Source organism: Filobasidium floriforme (assembly GCF_021052385.1).
Source record: "Filobasidium floriforme strain CBS 6241 chromosome Unknown HD553scaffold_4, whole genome shotgun sequence".
In the NCBI taxonomy this organism is placed as follows: Eukaryota; Fungi; Basidiomycota; class Tremellomycetes; order Filobasidiales; family Filobasidiaceae; genus Filobasidium; species Filobasidium floriforme.
This window is the reverse complement of record NW_025763625.1, coordinates 1,188,430-1,207,619: the sequence shown is the minus strand read 5'-3', so window position 1 is coordinate 1,207,619 and position 19,190 is coordinate 1,188,430. Positions and strand designations below refer to the sequence as shown.

Sequence of the window (19,190 nt, the reverse complement as noted above, 5' to 3'; positions counted from 1 at the left end):
GAAATCCGAGGTCCGGTACGACGGAGGCGTTCGATGGCGGGACCTTTACCTACCGCTCGGAACGAGAATTTGAGTTCCGGCCGTGCAATATGTTTCGAAACTCGATCTGGACCGCGTCACAATGGAAAAGATGAAGCACGACGGCGCCAGATGAGTACATGTCCGGAAAATGCGCTCAGAAGGCTGACAAAGATTCCTTGCATGTCGACCGGTTATACAAAACGAGGACACTCCCGCAAGCCAAAGGGGACCGATCTAGACAGATCCTACACGAGGCATCGTCGATGCGTCCGAGTTGAACAACGCCCGGTCGCTTCTTCTGCTAATTCTACGACGACATGCTCAGGATCCGAGACATCCACAGTGATCTCGAAGATCACGAGGGAGGTGTGGTCAGACGGAGGGGGCCAAGGAGAGAGACGGATGGTTGACCCGCCCCGGACGATGATATGCTCAGGGCCCGCATCGAGCCCGCATGGAGGTTTGCCTGAAAAGTCCAAGCAACTGTCGTCTAGCGACAGGTATATAGGTCGACTCTGCCGACTGCCATGAGCAACCAGGAAATTTCGCTTTCTGTTCCCTGCTGTTCGCTACTCGACATTCACCCACCGCACCCGGTCTCAATATGCGGTCCACTACCGTCCTCCTCTTTGTCTCCCTGGCCCGGCTCTGTCAGCTCGGCCCGGTGATCGCTGCGCCATATGCCATTCAGCCCATCTTCCAGTCCGACTTCTCGCAAGGCAACATCGAAGACGACTTTGGCCATGTCACGACGCTTTACGTTCCCGCAGCCCCTTTGAACTGGGATGCTACGGATGTCTCTCATCTGCTACCCGTCAAAGATGGTTTCCTTTACTTCACGTTGGACGGTAGTTCCGGTAAGCAGGATTACATCTCGCCCCAACCATGTACGAATGCTCATATATGGACCCGCTGACCTTCCACGCTCGGCTGTGATAGACCCCGCCGCCAAGCACTCCTACATTCTGCTTGAAAACACCTACAACCACCCTACCGTCATTCTCGACCATTCTGTGTACCCTTCGGTCAGGTCATGCCAAGACAACGAATTGGTGATCGAGTTCTCCAGTCCCGCCGCTTTCAAAGTCGCGGCGGAATCGTGGTCTCGAGGTTCGACGCTGGTCACCCACTCGGCCGGCTGTGCCGCCACGAACCAGGCGACCAAACACTCGTACTGGTCCGTTGTGCCCACCAAACCCGACGCAAGATCTCGATCCGTCAAGATGCAAGTCCGAAGCATCGATGTGGACCAGGCGATCGAAGCGACGGACGTCAGTTGGGGTTCCTATTCCCCCGTCTCACAGGGTCATCTTCAGCAGAGAACGATGGGTAGCGACAATGCCACCGTCTCTGGGGTTCTGATAGATGACTTGGATCCGCTCAGGTGACGCGAGTGGTCGGATCCGTCGATCGCTCGGTCGAATCCGTCGAGATATGGGAACGATGCAGAAAAGGATCGAGTCACGCTGGCTGCCCCTTGCTGACATGTGACAGACATAAAAGGCAGCATTGCGTCCCCGCTCGTTTTCGATATGACACCCTTCCCACATGACCTGATCTCTCATTCGCATAGACATCATGTGCAACGATCAGCTAGACTTTGCCATTGACATCTACGGACAACAATCTGCGACTGCTTTCGCCACGCCATTCCTTTTCCTCTTTCCTTGCACCGATGCATCTGTCGCTATCGCGACCAGTATCCAGGATAAGCTTGAGACTGGCTTGAACATTTTGTGTCACCAGTTCCCCTACCTCGCCGGACGGGTCACGCTCAATGCTCGCGGTGACTACGTGATCCGCGCAGCTCAGCGGCCCGCCGTCGTACTTAGAAATCGTTGCAACGATGCCCAGGCTCCGTCGTTAGACGAACTCGTCGCCTCCCGCTGGTGCCAGGCCAAGATGAGCGAATCTCTGTTCTCTCCGGTGTTTGTGCTGGGGGGCAAGAATCCAGAGCCTGAGGACCGAAACGCCGTTTTGACCGTTCAGTTGACGGTTCTCCGCGGTGGGGTTGCGGTGAACGTGGTCGGACACCACCAGGTCATGGATGGGACCGGGCAAGAGAGGGTCACGACGTTGCTTCAAAAGGCCTGCCGTGGTGAACCCTTCACCGAGGAGGAGATTAGGCTCGGACTCATGGATCGGTCGACATCGGTGACTCTCCTCGGCGACACATGGCAACCGTCCGCCGACACGCCCTTTCTTCGCAAGCCGTCGTCACCCTCAGCGGCATTCGCGTCACCGTCAGCTTGGGTCAATATCAGTTTCTCATCGAGATCACTCGTTCAAGTCAAGGCTGAAGCAAGCAAAGACTTGGATCCAGGATGCGCATACGTTTCGACTGACGATGCACTTGTCGCCTTGATCTGGTCATCGCTCGCTCGAGCTCGTTCTCAACGGTTGCCCAGCTCGGAGACAGCAACATCGACCATGGCCCGTTCGGTCGACCCGCGGAGATATGTTGGTTTATCACGCGACTACCCAGGCTACCTACACAATATGGCATTGACTACCGAAACGCTCGCAAGTCTATCCACGACATCACTCGGCAGCATTGCTTCTCATCTTCGCCGAGCCATTGATCCTGCGTCTTGCACGCTGGGCCAGACCACACGCGAACTCGGCACGCTCATCCACCGCGCAGAAAACAGAAACGAGCCCGGCCCAGCGTCCGGTCTCGACCTCGACATCGACATCATGTTTAGCTCGTGGGCCAACATGCGGTGCTACGACTTCGATTTTGGCCTTGGCCTCGGCAAGCCGGCGTTCTTCGGTCGTCCAAGGATGACCGCCAAGGTCCCCAGCTTGATGTTTCTGATGCCCAAGCGAGCTGGTGACGCGAGCTGCACATTGACGGCGTGCCTGAATGAGAAGGACATCGACGCTTTGCGTCAAGATAAGATTTTCTCATTGTATGCTGAATACGTAGGATAAGTCGTCGAGCTTCAAGCTACCCGACCTCGAACGAAATGCGGGATTAATATCGTATGTTGGATTGATTTTCAATTCGCTTTCGGCAAAGACACATTGAGACGCATTATCGTCCAAGCTTGATCGTTTGCGCGTCGATGGCCAGGAGCAGAGACGGGTAGCGACAATGCCACCGTCTCTCACCTTAACGAGTCTGGTATTGCCGATGCTACCACCAAGACCTACGCCGCCGCTTCTCACACCGCGATCACCAGTGCGTACGGCAACACTACGGCTGCTTGGAGCGAGAACGCTGCTACCGCTTTCTCTAGCGGGACCGCTTCTATAAAGAGGCCACCACCGCTTCTTACAGCGAGGTCGTCGCCACCGCTTCGTCCAATCCAGCCGCCACCGCTTACTATAGCACGGCTTCCGTCGATCGACCGTCCGAGTCGTTGAAGACCGCGCCTACCCCGACTTACCAATCGCTGATACCCTTCCCTACCGCTACGTCCATCTCGAGTGACAATTGCCGACAACCTCCTGCCGCCACCATCGATAGCTTCCCCACAGCGCCACTCTGCGAAGATTTCGATGATCGTCTCGACGATACTATCGGGTACCTCGAGTTTGACCAGTACAACGAGGGCTCGTTCGAGGCGACCCTTCAGCAGTTCGCTCCGGGTCTCGCCGACTATTCTTACGAAGACCTGTTCGATCCAGCCGATTCCTATTTCGACACCAAGGTCACCAACATCGCCAAGCGGGCGGCTTCATTCGGTACCTTCCTGTTGAACGTAGCTCAGAAGGTCACGGGCAACAAGGTACCCCAGAGCGCAATCGTCAATCCCCTCTTCGTGGCGAATCCGGGTCAAGCCGTCCAGTTCTTCTCCAAGCTCGCTACCGGCCTGATCGACGAGAATGCGAGAAGCAGCCAGAAGATCCGATGGGACGCCTCGGTTCCCGAGAGCACCAACAGGCTACTTGGCGTCAAAGAGACCCACTGGGGCAAGGGGACCAAGATATTCGACTTGTCCAAAGACCTTAGAGACAGCAAGGGGGTCAAGACATCCGTAGCCTTCTCCGGAACTTGCGTCAACTGCCAGATCATGGCCGACGTCGAAGTCCTCGGTAGCGTCCGGATCGATTTCCGTCAGAACAGGCTGGACGTGGCCCAGTTGAAGATGAGGGCCAATGTCCAATCGAATGTCAGCGTAGCGCTCGAATTGGCACTTGAAGTCGGCACAAAGTTTACCAAAGAGCTCGTAGTCGTCCTTGTCCCCGGCGCTGGAGTCGGTATCGCCGACGTCTTTTCGCTCGGCTTGGCCGCCAACATCTCCGCCGAGCTCGAACTCAAGGCCAAGGTCGAGGGTGGTGTCCTGCTCGGTCTGGCATTACAGATCCCCGACGCTCAATTCGACGTCGACTTTGTCACCAGCGTCGCCAGCTGGCGCAACATCGATCGGATCCAGGTGACCCCCTCCGTCGACCTGTTCGGCAAACTGACCGGATCGATCGACGCCACCCTTCCCATCAACTTTGGTTTCGGATTGAGGATCCCCAAGCTCAAAGTGGACCGATCACTAGCTCTGATCGTTGCGCCCGGAGTAGGGACCGAGTTGAAGTACACGTTCTACCAAAAGGACAAGGACGCGCAAGAGTGTAAAGGTCTAGCGTATGACCTCTATCAAAAGACCAAGATCTCTGCCAACCTGGTCGACATCAAGGAACTCGATCTGTTCGAGTTCAAGCCGCTCAACAAGACGGGCTGCAAGTGAGTCGTGGTTGTGCATGGTCTGGAATCGACTTGGAACTGATGAGACGGCGCTTATTTGTTACAGGGAATTCGGCGCCGGTGATGACAAGGCCGAATCGACCAAGGGCAAGCGGTCCCTCATGCCGAGACAGTCGGGCAACAGTTCGGAAGACGGCGGCGAGTTTGACATCGCGGAGAGTGCCTTTGACGTGTACGACGACGGTGCCGACGCCTTCCAAGTCGAGTACTTCAATATGGACGAATGGGTCGACGCCGCGGACGCTCCCAAGAGCACAACGGAAGACGCCATCGAGCAAGAAGTCATCCTGGTCGCCAAGGTGGGACAGTCCATCGAAGCCGCCGAGGCTTACTACGACGAGTCCTTTGTGGTCGTCACCAGTTACTACGATGGTTCCCAATTCGGCCAAGAGGACGACGGTAATTTCTACCTCTACGAGCCTTCGGATTCCACCGCGAACTTTTACGCTGTCAACGATTCCGTGATCACCTCGACTCCGTTCGAAGAGTTCTTCTTCTTCTATCCGGACGTCATGACCGCTTACGGCGTCTCCCGATTGAGGCATGGGACGATCGACCACCTGCCCGTGACTGCGGACATTATCACGCTCGCCGCCGTCGCGCTCAATGGGACCACGTCGACTTTGGTGCCGGCGACTCCGGATGGCAAGGTCTACTACACCGCCATCTGCAACTACGAAGACGACGCCCTTCCTACCAAGCTGTTTATCGTCGCCGACATCGAAAAGGGACCCGAGCGATTGCAGGCCGACGACTTGCAGTTTACCGTGACCGGGGGCAAGGTCACGTCCTGCGAGTACTGGCCCTTGCTCGCCGAGACGAAGGGGGTTGACTGGTTCTGAAGGAGAGAGCGTGTAAGCGTTCGCGATCCGTTGCATACGAGGAGGTCTGTTCGGAGCCCTATCTGGAATGTCTATAACAGCGTTACGAATGACTTTGTACAAGATGTTTTGGGTTATATCGGGTTGACTATTGTTTCATAATCGTTCATTGCGAGGTGCAAACATGCGAGCCCAATGCTCTCGCCGGTCAATCGTAGAGTCATCAACAGGCCCTGCCATCGAGCGACGCCAGCTACTGCCCCTCCCGCGTCCACCTCTTGCGCAGCGTATGGGCGGCCATCTTCGGCCTCCTGTCCCTGCTAAAGACACCCTTCCTATTCCCGTCGACCCTGAAGATGCCCGGACCCGTGGCAAAATCGGCAAAGTTCCACACCTGCTCGCCGACGCCCGCATCGACCCGATCAAAGACGCGGTGATACATGTCGTAAGAGCTCGACTGAAACTCTTCGGACCAGGGCGAGTTTGTGATCGAGTGTAGACCGGTGACCGTGTCGGCCCCGTACTCCAGCATGACCAAGGGTTTCTGGTACTTCTTCTCCCATCGGACCAACTCGTCCTCCAGCAGCTGCTCAGCCTCGACAAGGCCGCCGGTGACCTCGTACCAACCGTAGTACCGGTTGATCCCGATGTCATCGAACAGCTCGCCGATGGTTTCCTTCTCCGGCGGTACCATGGCCAAGTTGGTATAGGTGAGCGGTGCATCAAGCAGCCGGCGATCGTCATCGATACGTAGCGGGATTATGGAACGGTTCGGAGCGAGTATCATCAACATCATGTAACAAGTTTTCGAAACGGTCCACAATGCTATCTTTTATGGTTGTCTGTTTTTCTTAGTATTGACTGCGTGATCGTCTGTGCCTCTGCCTCTGTATTTTGCCTTTCATGGATAAATCGCTGCAGTTCCCGGCCGAGAATATGCCATGTCCTCTCTCATGCATCCCTGATCAAAATCTAGATTCGAAGCGAATCGAGGCGGGTCCTCTTCGACCGACAGATGGGGTTAAAGATCAACTGGGAGATGCACAGCACACAGTGCTTAGTGCACAGTTTATCAGTGTACAACCTTGGGTGAGGCAGTAGACATTTAATATACGTAGACAGTAAACAGCAGACAGTCACGGTAACAAAAGGAAACTGCACACTGTGAGTCGACTAGCGCGCGACCCCAAGTCTGACTCAACTCCACTTGAATCCTGGTACAGTTTGAATGTGCTTTATGTTGCTGTACGGAGCTTGTGATCTTGTCCTTCATGACAGTGGTCATCACCTTGTGCGTAGCAAGAATACATGCAGGCTCTTAGATACCTCCCTAGCTTGTCTCGCGGCCGTTTCACTTCCTTCTCCCTTGAGCTTGGCGCGAGTTTCAATTCGCTCAAGCGCAAGACTCGGCTTGACAAGCGTACGAGCATCCTATCAGCAGGGCTGCTGGGAAGGTCGAATCACTCTCCCATGAATGTTGCACATACTCGGGTTGCAGTCAGAGCAAGTGCGAAGTTAGTCCTGTGATCATTTCAATCGACGAAATCTTGCTAATGTCGTTCAGTGGCCCATGGAGAGGATAGTCATACGACTTCTTTTCTTGTGATCCGGATTACCAATCACCCGAATCCGCATCCTCAACCGCATGTTGCTGAGCGTAGCAGTGGTTTGACCATTTTGCATCATCATGGCAGCCTGATTCATCGCGATAGCTTGGAAGATGATCATCGATAACACATCGTCGCCGCCCATGGTAGGCACGCTTTGTAGCCATTTCCCGGCCGTATCGAATGGATCCTCATATACAGAGAGAGCATCTCCACGGTTTTATCGGGAACGAGAGCTATTGACTTCAGAGCTTCAGATTTTGCTGAGGGCTGTCGAGACGGGAGGTAATGGTTCCGCAGCCGAGCCGATCAATGACCGCAATTACACAATTTCGTATTTTTGTCTTGATTCTCCTTATGAGTCTGATCAATTCCGGTGCTGCCCCATTATATCGGGAGATGAACCCGATGTCAAAAGCACACCGTTTCGCTGGCAAAATCTGACAACGGGCAATGCCTTTAGCGAGAAATGTGTGTTGCATCTGCCTTAGGCTTTGTGAGCGATTACGATTACGTGCAACAATTTATGAAGCCGAGAGTATATAGAACACCAATTCGGTCGAGGACGGCTGTTGCATGTCTTCATCTCTAGTCGTTTCGTGTCGAGGGTGGAATCACGGATTCATCAAGCGCGTCTTATCCTTGTCTCATGTACCGTTTGCTAGGGCCTTGGACTGCCGCCATGTCCTTGTACCGCAGGTTTGGCTCCAAGTCTCGATCTTCTGCCTGATCGTGTTCCTCCCTGGCCGACGAAGATGAGTAAGCGAGCCGTGAATACAAGAACGTCAGCTACGATGTCAGACTCAACCCGGGAAGTCGCTTGAGTCTCTGAAGAAAGATTCGGCAGGGTGGACCTCAGGCTTACCAAGTACTACTGCTCAATTGACTCTCTTTCACCACAGTATCTCTTCGGCTCCGTTTGATTTGCGTGTTCCTCTCTTCCTCGTTCCCGCGCGACAATCGTTCCCGTAAATAAGGGCTATAGTGCACGCAGCACGTTAGGGAGATCGTGAAGGTCAAGAGGATCTGAAAGGCCAAAAAGAGACTCGGTCAGCAGATCGAAATGATTGACGTCATGATGACCGATAGAGGGTCTCGGAATGTTCCATCCCTTACCGCCGCGGTCAAGCTCAACCATATCCCGCTCCCAAGAATCCCCTTGAAACCGTCCATATCGTCTAACCGGTTCTTGGCGATCGAGAAAGAGATGATTGCCAGGATGAAGGCGAGCTGACATTAAAAATAGAGAAGAAAGCCGTCAGTCTTACCGAAGCTCCTCGAGTATCGCTGGATTTCGATATTTCACTGACCCAGACGATCTGGATGTAGTTCCGATGACATGAAGAGTTCGGAAAGATCGCGAGATGCGAATGACGGCAATCAGCGCTGGTAATCCCCAGAGCCAAAGACAGAACAAGAGATCTCGGACCAAGAGACCTGACTCACAATCGCGGCAAACCAAGACATGACCAAAGCGATGGTCGCCAAGACCCCGTTCTGTCTCCACCAACCGACCATCAAGAATAAGGGAGTTGCCCCTGTAAACCCGGTACCTATCAAACGACAATTGTCGAAAACATGCCGCACGTCAGAACAGGGAACATAGGCCAGGTCACAGAGAGTTACGTGGGAATACGAGGAAAGGAGGAAGGATGGCGATCAGACCTATGTATCGCTTACCGATCGGGAAGAGCACCAATGTGTACGTCAAAGGCTTTATGATGGCGTTCGATAGACCGGAGATATCCAGGGGATCTCCCATCTGTTCCAAAGCCTGTTGAGTGACCGACTGTGATTCCAGACCAGGTATCAACGAAGAGACGTTGAGCCATGATGAGACGATCGAAGTAGGTATGAAGGAAGCCAACGAAGATGGGATCGTCAACGAAGGTACGATCGAAGAGGGACTAGTTGGGGACGGGGTGGTTGTCGTAGCGACGATCGACGAAAGATTGAGTAGAGAGATTTTGTATCCGAGTTTCGGATCATCGCATTGTTTCCGACTGAGAACCGTCGATCTTAGTCCCAACGCTTCGAGAGTCCCATTTGGCGCTATGGTGATGTTGGAAGAGCAAAACCCCAAGATACCCGCTCGGAGTTCGCCTGTCAGGCCTAGACCCGATATGACCCTGTGTCCCGATTGGCGACAAAATTCGCTTGTGTCAGTCAATCTAGTATTCGCTGGGGAAAGCCTCAAGAGCAGGATCAAACGCTCACTCGGCGTCGATTTCGATCTTGAAGAGGTAAATGCTGTTGATGATCGGTACCGAAAGGGTGACGAGCAGGAGTAGCAAAAACGATGCCGCTGCTCGTAAGGGGGAAAGAGGCAGTGAGCTCAATTCTCCTGACTTCGGTAGAAATCTATATCATTCACCCGTCATGAAGATAGCGGGCAAGGTGATGACGGTCTTCATACTAAAGACTGGCTGCAAGAAAATGCTGTTGTGAGCGAAGGGAGTTGCTGCAAATGGGGAAGTGGCGCGGATTTTATATCATTGCGATTATTATCCGGTACTCTAAATGTTCAACGAAATCGCAGGCAGACAACCTGATCATTAGGCTGCCAGTGCCCACCTTTCATCCTTCAAGGAGCTGGTCATCTCTCGGTGATCGTGGCGCATCTACGGTACATCTGCACTGCATCTCGGAGGATTCATGATTAGGATCGATGAAACGCGCGCGCGCTAAATACAGTAAGAGGAGAGGAAATGAATTTACAATCGGTCATTAGTCGTTTACCCTCCGAGGCCGACGAGACATCGGCTAGCAGACGGCTCCCTCGTAGACTCTCGGCCACGTAAGTGCTGACAAGATGCCGAAACCGCTGTGCTGATTGGGCTTTTGGGGGTGGGACCGAAGAGAGCAAACCGAGACGTTTCAGATATGGCCCTCTTCGCCGCCCACCGCCCTGTCCGCACGCAGACCTCGCACGACGCTTGTACACACGTGATGGAGATGGCGCGGAGGGTCAGATTTCGCCTGCCACCGAAATGGCATACGCATTGGGATGGGCAGCCCTTCGTCGTACGCTGTAACTTTGGCTCTAGAATCCTAACGCCCCAGTCTTGGCTCACAGTCTCGGTGGCTGTCCGATAAAATTCAAAGCGGAACTGACCTTCGCAAGAAATGGCGCGTGTGTGCGAATTGTACCGGGACAGGTATGATCCGCATACAAAGCTGATGGTGCAAGATGCAGGTCATAGCTCCACGAATAACGGTCTCCGAACTAGCTGTACTGCCCAGTTCCGTGGCAAAAACACGAGGGTGAAAAGGGGACAGCTGTTGGAATGCAGCAAGAACCAAGCGGTTGACTGTGAAGGCGCTCATCACATGATCTGGAGATGGCGTCACATCTTATCATTCGAGTGCATCCGAGAAGAGTACAAAGGGGAAAAGATGAGCTCTCGCTATTTCCCGAACGCTTTAGGCCATCTGACCGGTCGTAACTAGGAGTGAGGGATGAATATGGTATGTTTCACGATGATTTGCCGAGATCAGATCGCTGTAAGCTGGAAGTAGTCAAGTAGAAGCGTCTCAGATAGCTGACAGATATTGTCGACTGCTGATACGTATGAATGATCTGGATGTGCATTGCGAGAGGGGTTCATCGTCTCCTCGAGCACGATAGACCCGTAGGCCTGAAAAGAGGAGAACAACACGAATTCGATTTGTCTCGCCCTGACCTGATCTACTCCTATACACGACTCGATACAATGTCCGGCTGCCCTTTCTTGTCGTACACCCCTACAACTCTTCAATGATGTGACCATCCGCCGCCACCGCGACCTTGTCAGCCTTGAGGGAAGCCTTGACGGGGTTCTTCTGGTTGTAAACCCATTCGAGCTGCTCCAGGGTTCTGCCTTGGGATTCGACTCCGAAGAAGTACCAAGCGGCGGTCTCCACACAGTCCCACCCGACAAAGATGTAGGTGTACTTGTAGCCGATGTTTCCGAGAGCGATCGGTCCGGCGAATTGATTGATGAAGCCGACAGCTGTTGGCGAGGTTTGTACGGATCGAGATAGCTCAGCCCTTGTCCTATACCAAGCACTGATATTATAGGCGGTTGACTTACCGCTGACAAGCACACCCGAGAGCGCGAGACCTTTAGCTCGCATGGTAGTCTCCAAAGCCTCGGCCGGGATAACACCCTGGAGCGGGGTGTAGGTGAAACTGAAGATGATGTTGAAGAAATAGTACCTATCTCAACCCAACGGATTAGCGCTTGTCCTTCTCCCTCATCGAGCTTAGATAGACTAGGTAAACTACTTACGCGGCCAGCGCCCCTTGACTCAACTTGACGTTGGTTGTATCCTTGGCAAGAGCAGCCGATAGACCGGCATTGATGGCCAGAAAGACGGCACAGGCTGATCGTAGCATTGACATGTCAGCGTGTCGTCATCGTTGATCTTCATCGAAATGAGCCTCACCGAAAGTTCCCGGGACGAGGACCTTGCGTCGTGGCATCCTGTCCGTCAAGAATGCCGCGGTGACGGCACCGATAGCCGAGCAGACACTGTTAGCCAGGTTCAAAGCTAGCTGAGTAGCTACTTTCGTGTAGCCCAGGTTATTGTAGATGACGGTCTGCGGTGCGAAGGATTGTTAGCATCCTTTTTCTGAATGCCCCATGGCCAGGAGAATTTACGTTGAAAGAACCTGTATCGCAAGTGAGAATCGATGAGCCGCAGCACAACCAGGACAAAGCTCGATCAAGGCTGACTCACCCAAACCGTTCCCGCTGAATTGACCAAAGATCGAGATCATCAAGACTTGCGCCATCCTCCACCTTCCGTTGTGGCTCAAGAAGAGTGGTCGGTCTGATGGCGTCGCCGTCGGCGGAGAGAGGTTTTCAGGTGAGCCCGTGAGCGAGCGGTTCCTCACGCAATTTTTTCGCAACTCACAGTCCCACCAGACCTTATCGATACCATCCTGTCGGATTCCTTCCATCATCTCTTCCAGCTCGAGCTTGACCAAAGCCGACTGAGGGTTGTTGTTCCCGTCTGCAGCAAGCGATTTCGCATCAGCGGCAAGAACGAGACGAGGTGAAAACACTACCAAGCGACTCACGATACTTGACCAAGAACGCATGAGCCTCTTCAGTCCTGCCCTGACTCATCAACCATCTAGGCGAGTCCGGGATGAAGAAGACGAAGATTATGACAAAGATCGCCGCGAAACACTGGAAGATCAAGGGGAGTTGCCAGGCGAGGTTGCTCTGAATGTAGCTCGTGCCGAAAGTGATCGCGGCCGCTGGGATGGCACCTCCAAAGTAGCCTACACGATTCGATGTCGCAGATCAGCAATGAATACCATTTCCCTTCGTTGCTGGATTCGAGAGATCGTCGACTTACCACAGTTGTAGATACCCGTCATCTTCCCTCGCATGTGCGGGGGAGACACCTCGATACAATACGCCGGGGCCGACACGGTACAGATCTGAACTCCTGCTCCGAGAATCAACCTGGCCACGACGATCTGCCATCCGCGACAAACCAAAGCGAGATGGGCTATCAGCCTTCAATACGCCCGTAGCCTAAGAACAGTAACGTATGACGGACCTGAGCAATATGTTTAGACGTGGTCGCAATGACAGCTCCGATGATGATCACGGCAGCGCCTGCAAACATCCCTTTCCTCCTGCCGAAGCGGTCCGAGATGATAGCAGCAAAGGGTGCGGCGACCATAGATCCTCTATTTGTCGTCATTTGTCGGGTACGCATTTTGATTTTGTCCGGTTGCCAAAGGACGTTCGAAAGCGAGCACATCGATACGTTCCGAGGAAGGAAGAGAGCAAGAAATAGAAAGAAACAGTTTCAGTCCAACAACTTGGAAGCAGAACCAGGGTCCCAACGTGACTCACACGGTGTACATCGAAAAGATGACCGAGACCGTCGACCCAGTAGTTCCCGAATGGAAGACGTTCTGAAACTGTTCCATCTGTCATAATAGCATACATAGCGCCACCAGTAAGATTCCCATTCACGTTTTCGAGATCGGCTCGGGAGTCAGGTTGAGTATCTCTTGAAGTGTCGATCGGAAGCTCGGACCGAAGGGATACGACGACGGCGACGCGGACGACAATGATGGTAACAAGGAAGGTGGTGATGAGAATGAGGATAATGATGGTACGCACAGCGATCAGACCCGTCATCAAACTCCCATCGTATCCATTCGCGATCGCGCATAAGAAGGTGGTGAAACACATGACTATCCACCATCACGTATGATACCAGCAAGACTGATCAGCTCTTCGTAATGGGCTCGCTCATGACCGAGCATGCGGAGGTTAGAGCGACGGTCCGGCAGGAAGAAGAGGACGGAGAAGGTATATCAAGGCCCCGGGAGAGATATTGTAGGGAGAGAGAAGCGACTCACGGTAGAGATGCAAAGACTCCCTGCTAAACTTGGGGATCGTCTCTTCGCTGAGCGCTTTAGCTAGTGCGGCCTATTGTACACCGACCAACGTCCACCAAAAAAGAAAGCCTACACGGTCAGTGAGGATCTCAGTCGAATTTCCGCTCTACTATAGGTCATCCCGTGCATTCAGGCGATCACAATCTCCTCCCCCTCGAAACCTCTAAACCTCTAAACCTCGAAACCTCGGAACCTCAAAACCTCGCACTCTCGAAACCTCGGACTCGGCTACGTACATTAGCGACCTCCTTGACCTTGCCCTCCCCATGATAATTCTTATACGCCTCATTATCGGTGTTGTTCTGGTGAAGTTGCAATTGAGGCGCGGCGGACTCTAGGTGTTCGGCCTCGTCCGTCTTGGAATTGGATAGGTGGTAGTCTTTCTCCATCGTGTTGTATGAGCGAGATGGTGTGGCGGAGAGATCGGAATACTACCGTAATGATAATATTGCAGCTGCAGCGAAAGCGTAGATGTCTCTATCTGGGTCTTCATCTCAGCGTCAATGGATGTGTGGTAAGAGAAGATCTGCTCGTCGCTCTATATATCTCCTCTCGAATATCTGAAAGTCCGATCCTCATCCCAGAAATCGAACCCGTGATCACGATGCGGTAGTGCAGTGTATGCTACGGTGTAACTGTCCGGCGATTCTTCGCTGATACCTTGCACTTCACATGTCGCATGTCGTCGTCGTCCATCGAAAGAGGCTTTCGGGATCACCTGCGCTCTCTGGCCACGTGAATCGCCACATCACATGCATCTAGGTGGCCCCACGGTGACCCAAAATTAGCTTCCCCCGCGCGCTCGGAGAATTGGATCACGCTCACGCCCCCCGGGAATGGGTCGGTGCCCAAATCGTGATCATGATCATGAGCCGTTCAGCTGATTCTCGGGCGGATTAACCTTGAGAGGTGTCGAATCGATGCTGTCTTGGGCGATACGAGGTCGTCGAAGGATGAGGTACGTTGTGATGAAACGAACTTTTCAGTTTTCGGTGATGGAAGCGCAGATCAGGTACGACGTTGCCGCTTCGGATGCAATTTCCAAGCGGATTACGTATGATATTTGCTTCCGAAGCCGCTTCGCGCATTGAAGCGCAACCGGTGCGGGGCATGCGGGCGCAGATCAACCCCAAACTTTTGATCCATGAAGCACGTCCTGTCCCCATTGATGATGACCCATTAGGTCCGGATACCAACGTTGTGCCTCAAGCGGACGGTGAGTACTATGTATACCGACATTTCCCTTGTCTCGTCGTTCCAGCTGAGGTCTCCATCTTCGACGCGCTTACGAGATATCGAGCGTCAGCTTTCAAACCGGATAATCCGCAGCGCAACGGCACACCGAGGTCGTGATCGACTGGCCCGGCGCCGTCCATCGACCAGCACGGGACAAAGTCTAGGAATCTACCGTCATTAGTTACTTGTGTTGTGAGGCGGTCGCTTCAGGAAGGCAAGCACGACGCGGACCATCATATCGACGGGTTCGGACGGGATGTTTAAACGATCTATAATCATTTAAACCTTTCACCACGCGATTGATCTGTTCCTCGAGCCATGACTACAGTACAGTGGCATGTCTTAGAGGCACCAGGCGAGGGCTCTCTCTGGCATCCGTAGTTCGTCAATTTGGCCTACCCAGAGAATGAGAGAATCCTGATCCGCATGAGCAGGGTAGAAGGGATGCTTGATATTTGGTAGGTTTCTCCCGGAAAGCATGAAAGCGTTTGTCAATTTTCGAATGTCATCGATCCGATACGTCGTATGATGAATCCCTGGGACTTACTGTAAACTAGTCTACCTAGGAGAAGCTCGTTCCGATGTATCAGAAGGTCCCTCTCGTTGACCCTGCATGTGATCGGATGCCCCGTTCGTTATATCGAGTCGAGTCGAGCCGTACAGTCACATTCTGTTTCTGCTTATAAGCTACTCTTTCTTTTCTTAACCCGTTCCAACCCTGAACCGGACCATGGTTCGCAAGTCTACGGCCTGATCCAACTTTAATATCGATCACCCATAATTCAACTAACTATATCCAATCGACCTGACCGTCGCCCAACCTTAGCTGGTCTGGAAAGATCGGTCAGAGCCTCTACTTGCCCACATGCGTAACCAGAATTGGAGTTTCTGTCATCGATTCGTTTCGTGTCGTGACGGACGATACTTGTTCTCCTACCATAACCGAGAAAACGAGAATGAGAGGTCTGGACGCGGATGACGACGAAGGAAATATCGTATACGTCGCGGTAAAAGTCACATGGGACATCCAAGCAAACGAATCCTTCCTATCTCCAGCAAAAGCTGAGTACCGTACCGCAATATCCTGTGTGTTGAAATTCCTATCATTCCACTACGTGTTTCCGATCAATCGTACTCCAGTCCTTACCAATGAAGTCCCGGTCGGATTCACGGTCGTGAGCTAGAATGAAAGTTTGAGTAGGGTAGATCAGACGAACAGAAGAGAAGCGGGACTCGATATCGCCCTTCAACCCCGGTGAAGAACTCGGACTGACATCGGGTCACAAGATATACCGTACTATCTCCCACTCTACTACGCCATAGAACACTGGACTGTACGATGCGGAGCTGTCCACAAGCTGATTCAATTAGCCCTGCTTAGCCAGTGTGTTTGTTGGCATCAAGTTGGGGCAAACAATCGAAGCGACGGGCTTGTTATAAGTGCGGCTTGAAGGTCAGAATAAAGTCGAGGTTGGAAGGGAAAAACCTGTAGACTGAGTACTCAATCTTCCGTCTATATCATTCGGGCCAGACAGCAAGAAGGAACGACGCAAGCTTTGCGGTATTGAAGTCATATATCATATCGTACGGGTTACTTGTCATATCGTCTTCCAGTCCGAAAGCAACATCATTTCCTATCGAGACATCATTCTGTGACACAAATGTCCATCACGATCCCGATCACCTGAGATCTCAAGCCGGGCGTCCGATCTCGATGTAAAGGTCCTTAGGGGTTATCAGACACCCACAAAAAGAGACAGGAAAGAGGTAGGGGGTGATGGAGGCGGGGATCAGAGCGCCAACGGACCGGACCAATCGAAAGCGCCCGCGACGCCCGATGTCTGCTGAGACAACCCCTTCAACGTGTCCCAATTCTCGCCTCCAACCTGGATCTCGTAGTCTTCTCCCTCATGGGGGTCCGGGTTGGTGATCAACTCCCAGTAGAGCCAAGGGACGCCGTACTTGTTCATCTTCTTGACGTTATCTTGCATATTGGCGACTTGACCGGATCCGTAGAGGCTTCCCCACTCCTCGACGATCAACCGCTTACCGGCGTTTCGGGCGGCGGTGAGAGCGTTGGGAAGGTAGCTGTCGTAGGCGCTGCGAGGAACTGGCGAGTCAGACTAGCAACGTGGACACGTCGCTCGGACCGCTCACTCGGTATAGTCATGGATCGCCACCACGTCGACAGGGCAGTTGGCTTGGAAGAACCGAGCTACAACCAGTCGAAAGTATGTCCCGAACAGTTTTAGCACGATCGGTGGCAACTCGCAACTATCACACCGATCCCTTTCCTCTTTTTCGTGCTTACATTGAACCGATACCGCAGCGGAATGACCTCCCGTCTGACCGATCATATATAAAGCAGGCCAACGGGTATATCACACCAGTACCACGCTTTTAAGAGGGTCAAACAGGCCCGGACTCACAAAGACCAGCTGGTTCTTGTCTCCGACCTGCAAGATATCATGGTTTTCATGAACCGTCTGCTTACGGATCACGGTGACGCTCAATCCGATATGAGAATTGACTCACGTTATTCCTGATCTGCTGAGCGGTGTTACATACCCAGTCTAAGTGACTCGTGTAAAAGGAAGCACCTTGGTTGATCATGGGTCTGCGGGAAGAAATATCGTTCGAATCGCATCGGCGACCGTAGCGGGGAACACAAGTAGCAGCGGCTCACTCGTTGAGAACCTGTTCGTGTGACGCGAACCGAATCAGAACGCATGTACACTAACAACTGAGCATAAGGAAACATGTAAGGCCTGGACTTACATCGTAACCGATGATGTACTGCGATAACTGGCTCCATGGCTTGTTGCCTAGTTTGGCGTTCTTGTGACCGTTTAAAATGTACGAGATACGCTAACCGAAAGTTCTCATGTGAGCGAGATAATCGAGAACACCATCGGCCTTCTATAAAGCACTCTTACATCATTGTAATGAGAGATGGCTTGACTGTTTGTGTAAAAGCCTTGCTCGCCGTACGTGCTAGCGTCTGAATCTCAGGGATGTAATCAGTGGCACTGGAAATAGGTGCTGCCCTGAGGACGAAGCCAGTCATACTCACAAGGGACCCTTCCGGCCTGCAAGACGTTCTCTGCGAGTAAAAAGTAAAGTGGGTAAGTAACATGCAGTAAGCAATGCAATGCCCTACTCACTGTCGTAAAGAGAGATCAAGAGCTTGATGTTCCACGCGTGAGCCTCGACCTAGAAATACAAACGCCACCGCCTTTTAGCACATGATCCCGACTAAAGCCATACTGTATGCGCGTGACAGGTCTGGCCTCTCACCATCAGCTGGTCGATCGCATTCAGAATGGTATCGTCCCATTGCGCGAACCCTTTGGCTTCGAGATCGGGAATCGCGACGTTCGTGGAACCCTTCTGTCCTGCAGTGACGCCGTTCACGAAGATGCGAAGGACCTGTACGGCAAGCAACGTGGTCTTGTGAGGATCCAGATACGAAGGCTGGCTGGTTCAGGGTGATCAATTCGACTGACTTTCATGTTGGCAGCGTTCATCTGCTGCAACAGTGTGTATCTTTCGTTGGAAGGTAAAGCGTATCTATGCGGCATAGTGAAATGGTAACCGTCGTCAGGAGCGCGACAACAGAAAAGGCAAAAACACGTCCCTGCCTGGGTTGAGACTGACGCATAATAATTGTTCGTACCCGAGAAGCTGGAACTGGCTCGTTCGGCGAGTACAGGAGACGCTTGGGTGACAGTAGCCAAACCTGCTAAGGCAGCAAGGACGATCGCAGCGTAACGCATTGAGGTGATGTAATAAAGTGTGCGTAACCGGGAGAACTGTTCAGGCGATGAGAGGATCTTGGAGAGCGATGTCGAATGTATGAGATTGAATCACCCTAGGTTGTATCATCATTGCTGCTGGTATATTTCTATGTATATATATGCGATTGTACGAGCTTGCAATTCTCAACATTTGACACTGCCCGAGCCTTTTCAAAGCTATTTGCCGCACCAGTCTGGTGCCGTTACTTCGGCGATTCTCCATCTCCTGCTACCCTAGCATTGTTTGAAATAACATGCAGATGCAATGTACCTCTTCATGACGCGTTATTCACCTCCAGATAACCTTAGTAGGCAGGGATCCTTCAGGTCGATGAGGTTGCAAGTATTGTGGGTCATCGGAAGCGCGATTAGCGCGCGCCAGTCTTGCGACCACGAGCGGTAGTAGATTGAATCCTTGCGCTAGACCCCCGGTAACCATACGTTTACCGGGACTGGGGCAAGGTGGTGGTTTCCCCGAGCATGTCAGGGCCAACTCGGTCAGCTGATGCATGCGACTTGCTGCCGACGGCATGATTGGCCGTTGCCGCTTCTCCCAGCGTGACATCCCCGCATGGTGATTGTCAGACCATC

General features: G+C 52.8%; 6 protein-coding genes across 6 annotated transcripts; 2 read left to right on the top strand and 4 right to left on the bottom strand.

Moving 5' to 3' along the window:
• Nucleotides 1-186: 186 nt before the first annotated feature.
• Nucleotides 187-1,504, top strand: HD553DRAFT_181269 (uncharacterized protein). The gene is made up of 2 exons (XM_046176952.1): nucleotides 187-878; nucleotides 961-1,504. Exons 1-2 carry the CDS (start codon nucleotides 626-628, stop codon nucleotides 1,407-1,409), a joined length of 702 nt encoding a protein of 233 aa, XP_046039030.1. The 5' UTR covers nucleotides 187-625; the 3' UTR covers nucleotides 1,410-1,504.
• Nucleotides 1,505-3,037, top strand: HD553DRAFT_181270 (transferase). The gene has a single exon (XM_046176953.1). The coding sequence runs from the start codon at nucleotides 1,600-1,602 to the stop codon at nucleotides 2,953-2,955; it is 1,356 nt and encodes a 451-aa protein (XP_046039029.1). The 5' UTR covers nucleotides 1,505-1,599; the 3' UTR covers nucleotides 2,956-3,037.
• Nucleotides 3,038-5,800: 2,763 nt separating this feature from the next.
• On the bottom strand, nucleotides 5,801-6,241 carry HD553DRAFT_268503 (beta-glucuronidase UidA; the record flags this gene model as incomplete). The annotated part of the gene is made up of 1 exon (XM_046177582.1): nucleotides 5,801-6,241. One exon carries the CDS (start codon nucleotides 6,239-6,241, stop codon nucleotides 5,801-5,803), a length of 441 nt encoding a protein of 146 aa, XP_046039028.1.
• A 1,889-nt stretch (nucleotides 6,242-8,130) lies between these two features.
• Nucleotides 8,131-9,116, bottom strand: HD553DRAFT_306810 (uncharacterized protein). The gene is made up of 5 exons (XM_046179342.1): nucleotides 8,835-9,116; nucleotides 8,601-8,707; nucleotides 8,465-8,473; nucleotides 8,268-8,384; nucleotides 8,131-8,182 (listed from the first exon to the last, which is right to left on the bottom strand). The coding sequence occupies exons 1-5, from the start codon at nucleotides 8,914-8,916 to the stop codon at nucleotides 8,171-8,173; spliced, it is 327 nt and encodes a 108-aa protein (XP_046039027.1). The 5' UTR covers nucleotides 8,917-9,116; the 3' UTR covers nucleotides 8,131-8,170.
• A 1,729-nt stretch (nucleotides 9,117-10,845) lies between these two features.
• On the bottom strand, nucleotides 10,846-14,131 carry HD553DRAFT_306808 (general substrate transporter). Its single transcript, XM_046179341.1, has 14 exons — nucleotides 13,803-14,131; nucleotides 13,528-13,597; nucleotides 13,286-13,359; nucleotides 13,013-13,089; nucleotides 12,711-12,843; nucleotides 12,504-12,627; nucleotides 12,220-12,426; nucleotides 12,054-12,152; nucleotides 11,877-11,969; nucleotides 11,798-11,808; nucleotides 11,583-11,736; nucleotides 11,426-11,519; nucleotides 11,228-11,352; nucleotides 10,846-11,146 (listed from the first exon to the last, which is right to left on the bottom strand). The coding sequence occupies exons 1-14, from the start codon at nucleotides 13,953-13,955 to the stop codon at nucleotides 10,899-10,901; spliced, it is 1,662 nt and encodes a 553-aa protein (XP_046039026.1). The 5' UTR covers nucleotides 13,956-14,131; the 3' UTR covers nucleotides 10,846-10,898.
• A 2,235-nt stretch (nucleotides 14,132-16,366) lies between these two features.
• HD553DRAFT_330873 (glycoside hydrolase family 5 protein) lies at nucleotides 16,367-19,172 on the bottom strand (the record flags this gene model as incomplete). The annotated part of the gene is made up of 14 exons (XM_046181991.1): nucleotides 16,367-16,902; nucleotides 16,960-17,017; nucleotides 17,114-17,147; nucleotides 17,232-17,258; nucleotides 17,338-17,419; nucleotides 17,489-17,499; nucleotides 17,581-17,670; nucleotides 17,739-17,803; nucleotides 17,876-17,905; nucleotides 17,967-18,015; nucleotides 18,100-18,231; nucleotides 18,309-18,372; nucleotides 18,460-18,544; nucleotides 19,163-19,172. The coding sequence occupies 14 exons, from the start codon at nucleotides 19,170-19,172 to the stop codon at nucleotides 16,593-16,595; spliced, it is 1,047 nt and encodes a 348-aa protein (XP_046039025.1). The 3' UTR covers nucleotides 16,367-16,592.
• Nucleotides 19,173-19,190: the final 18 nt, after the last annotated feature.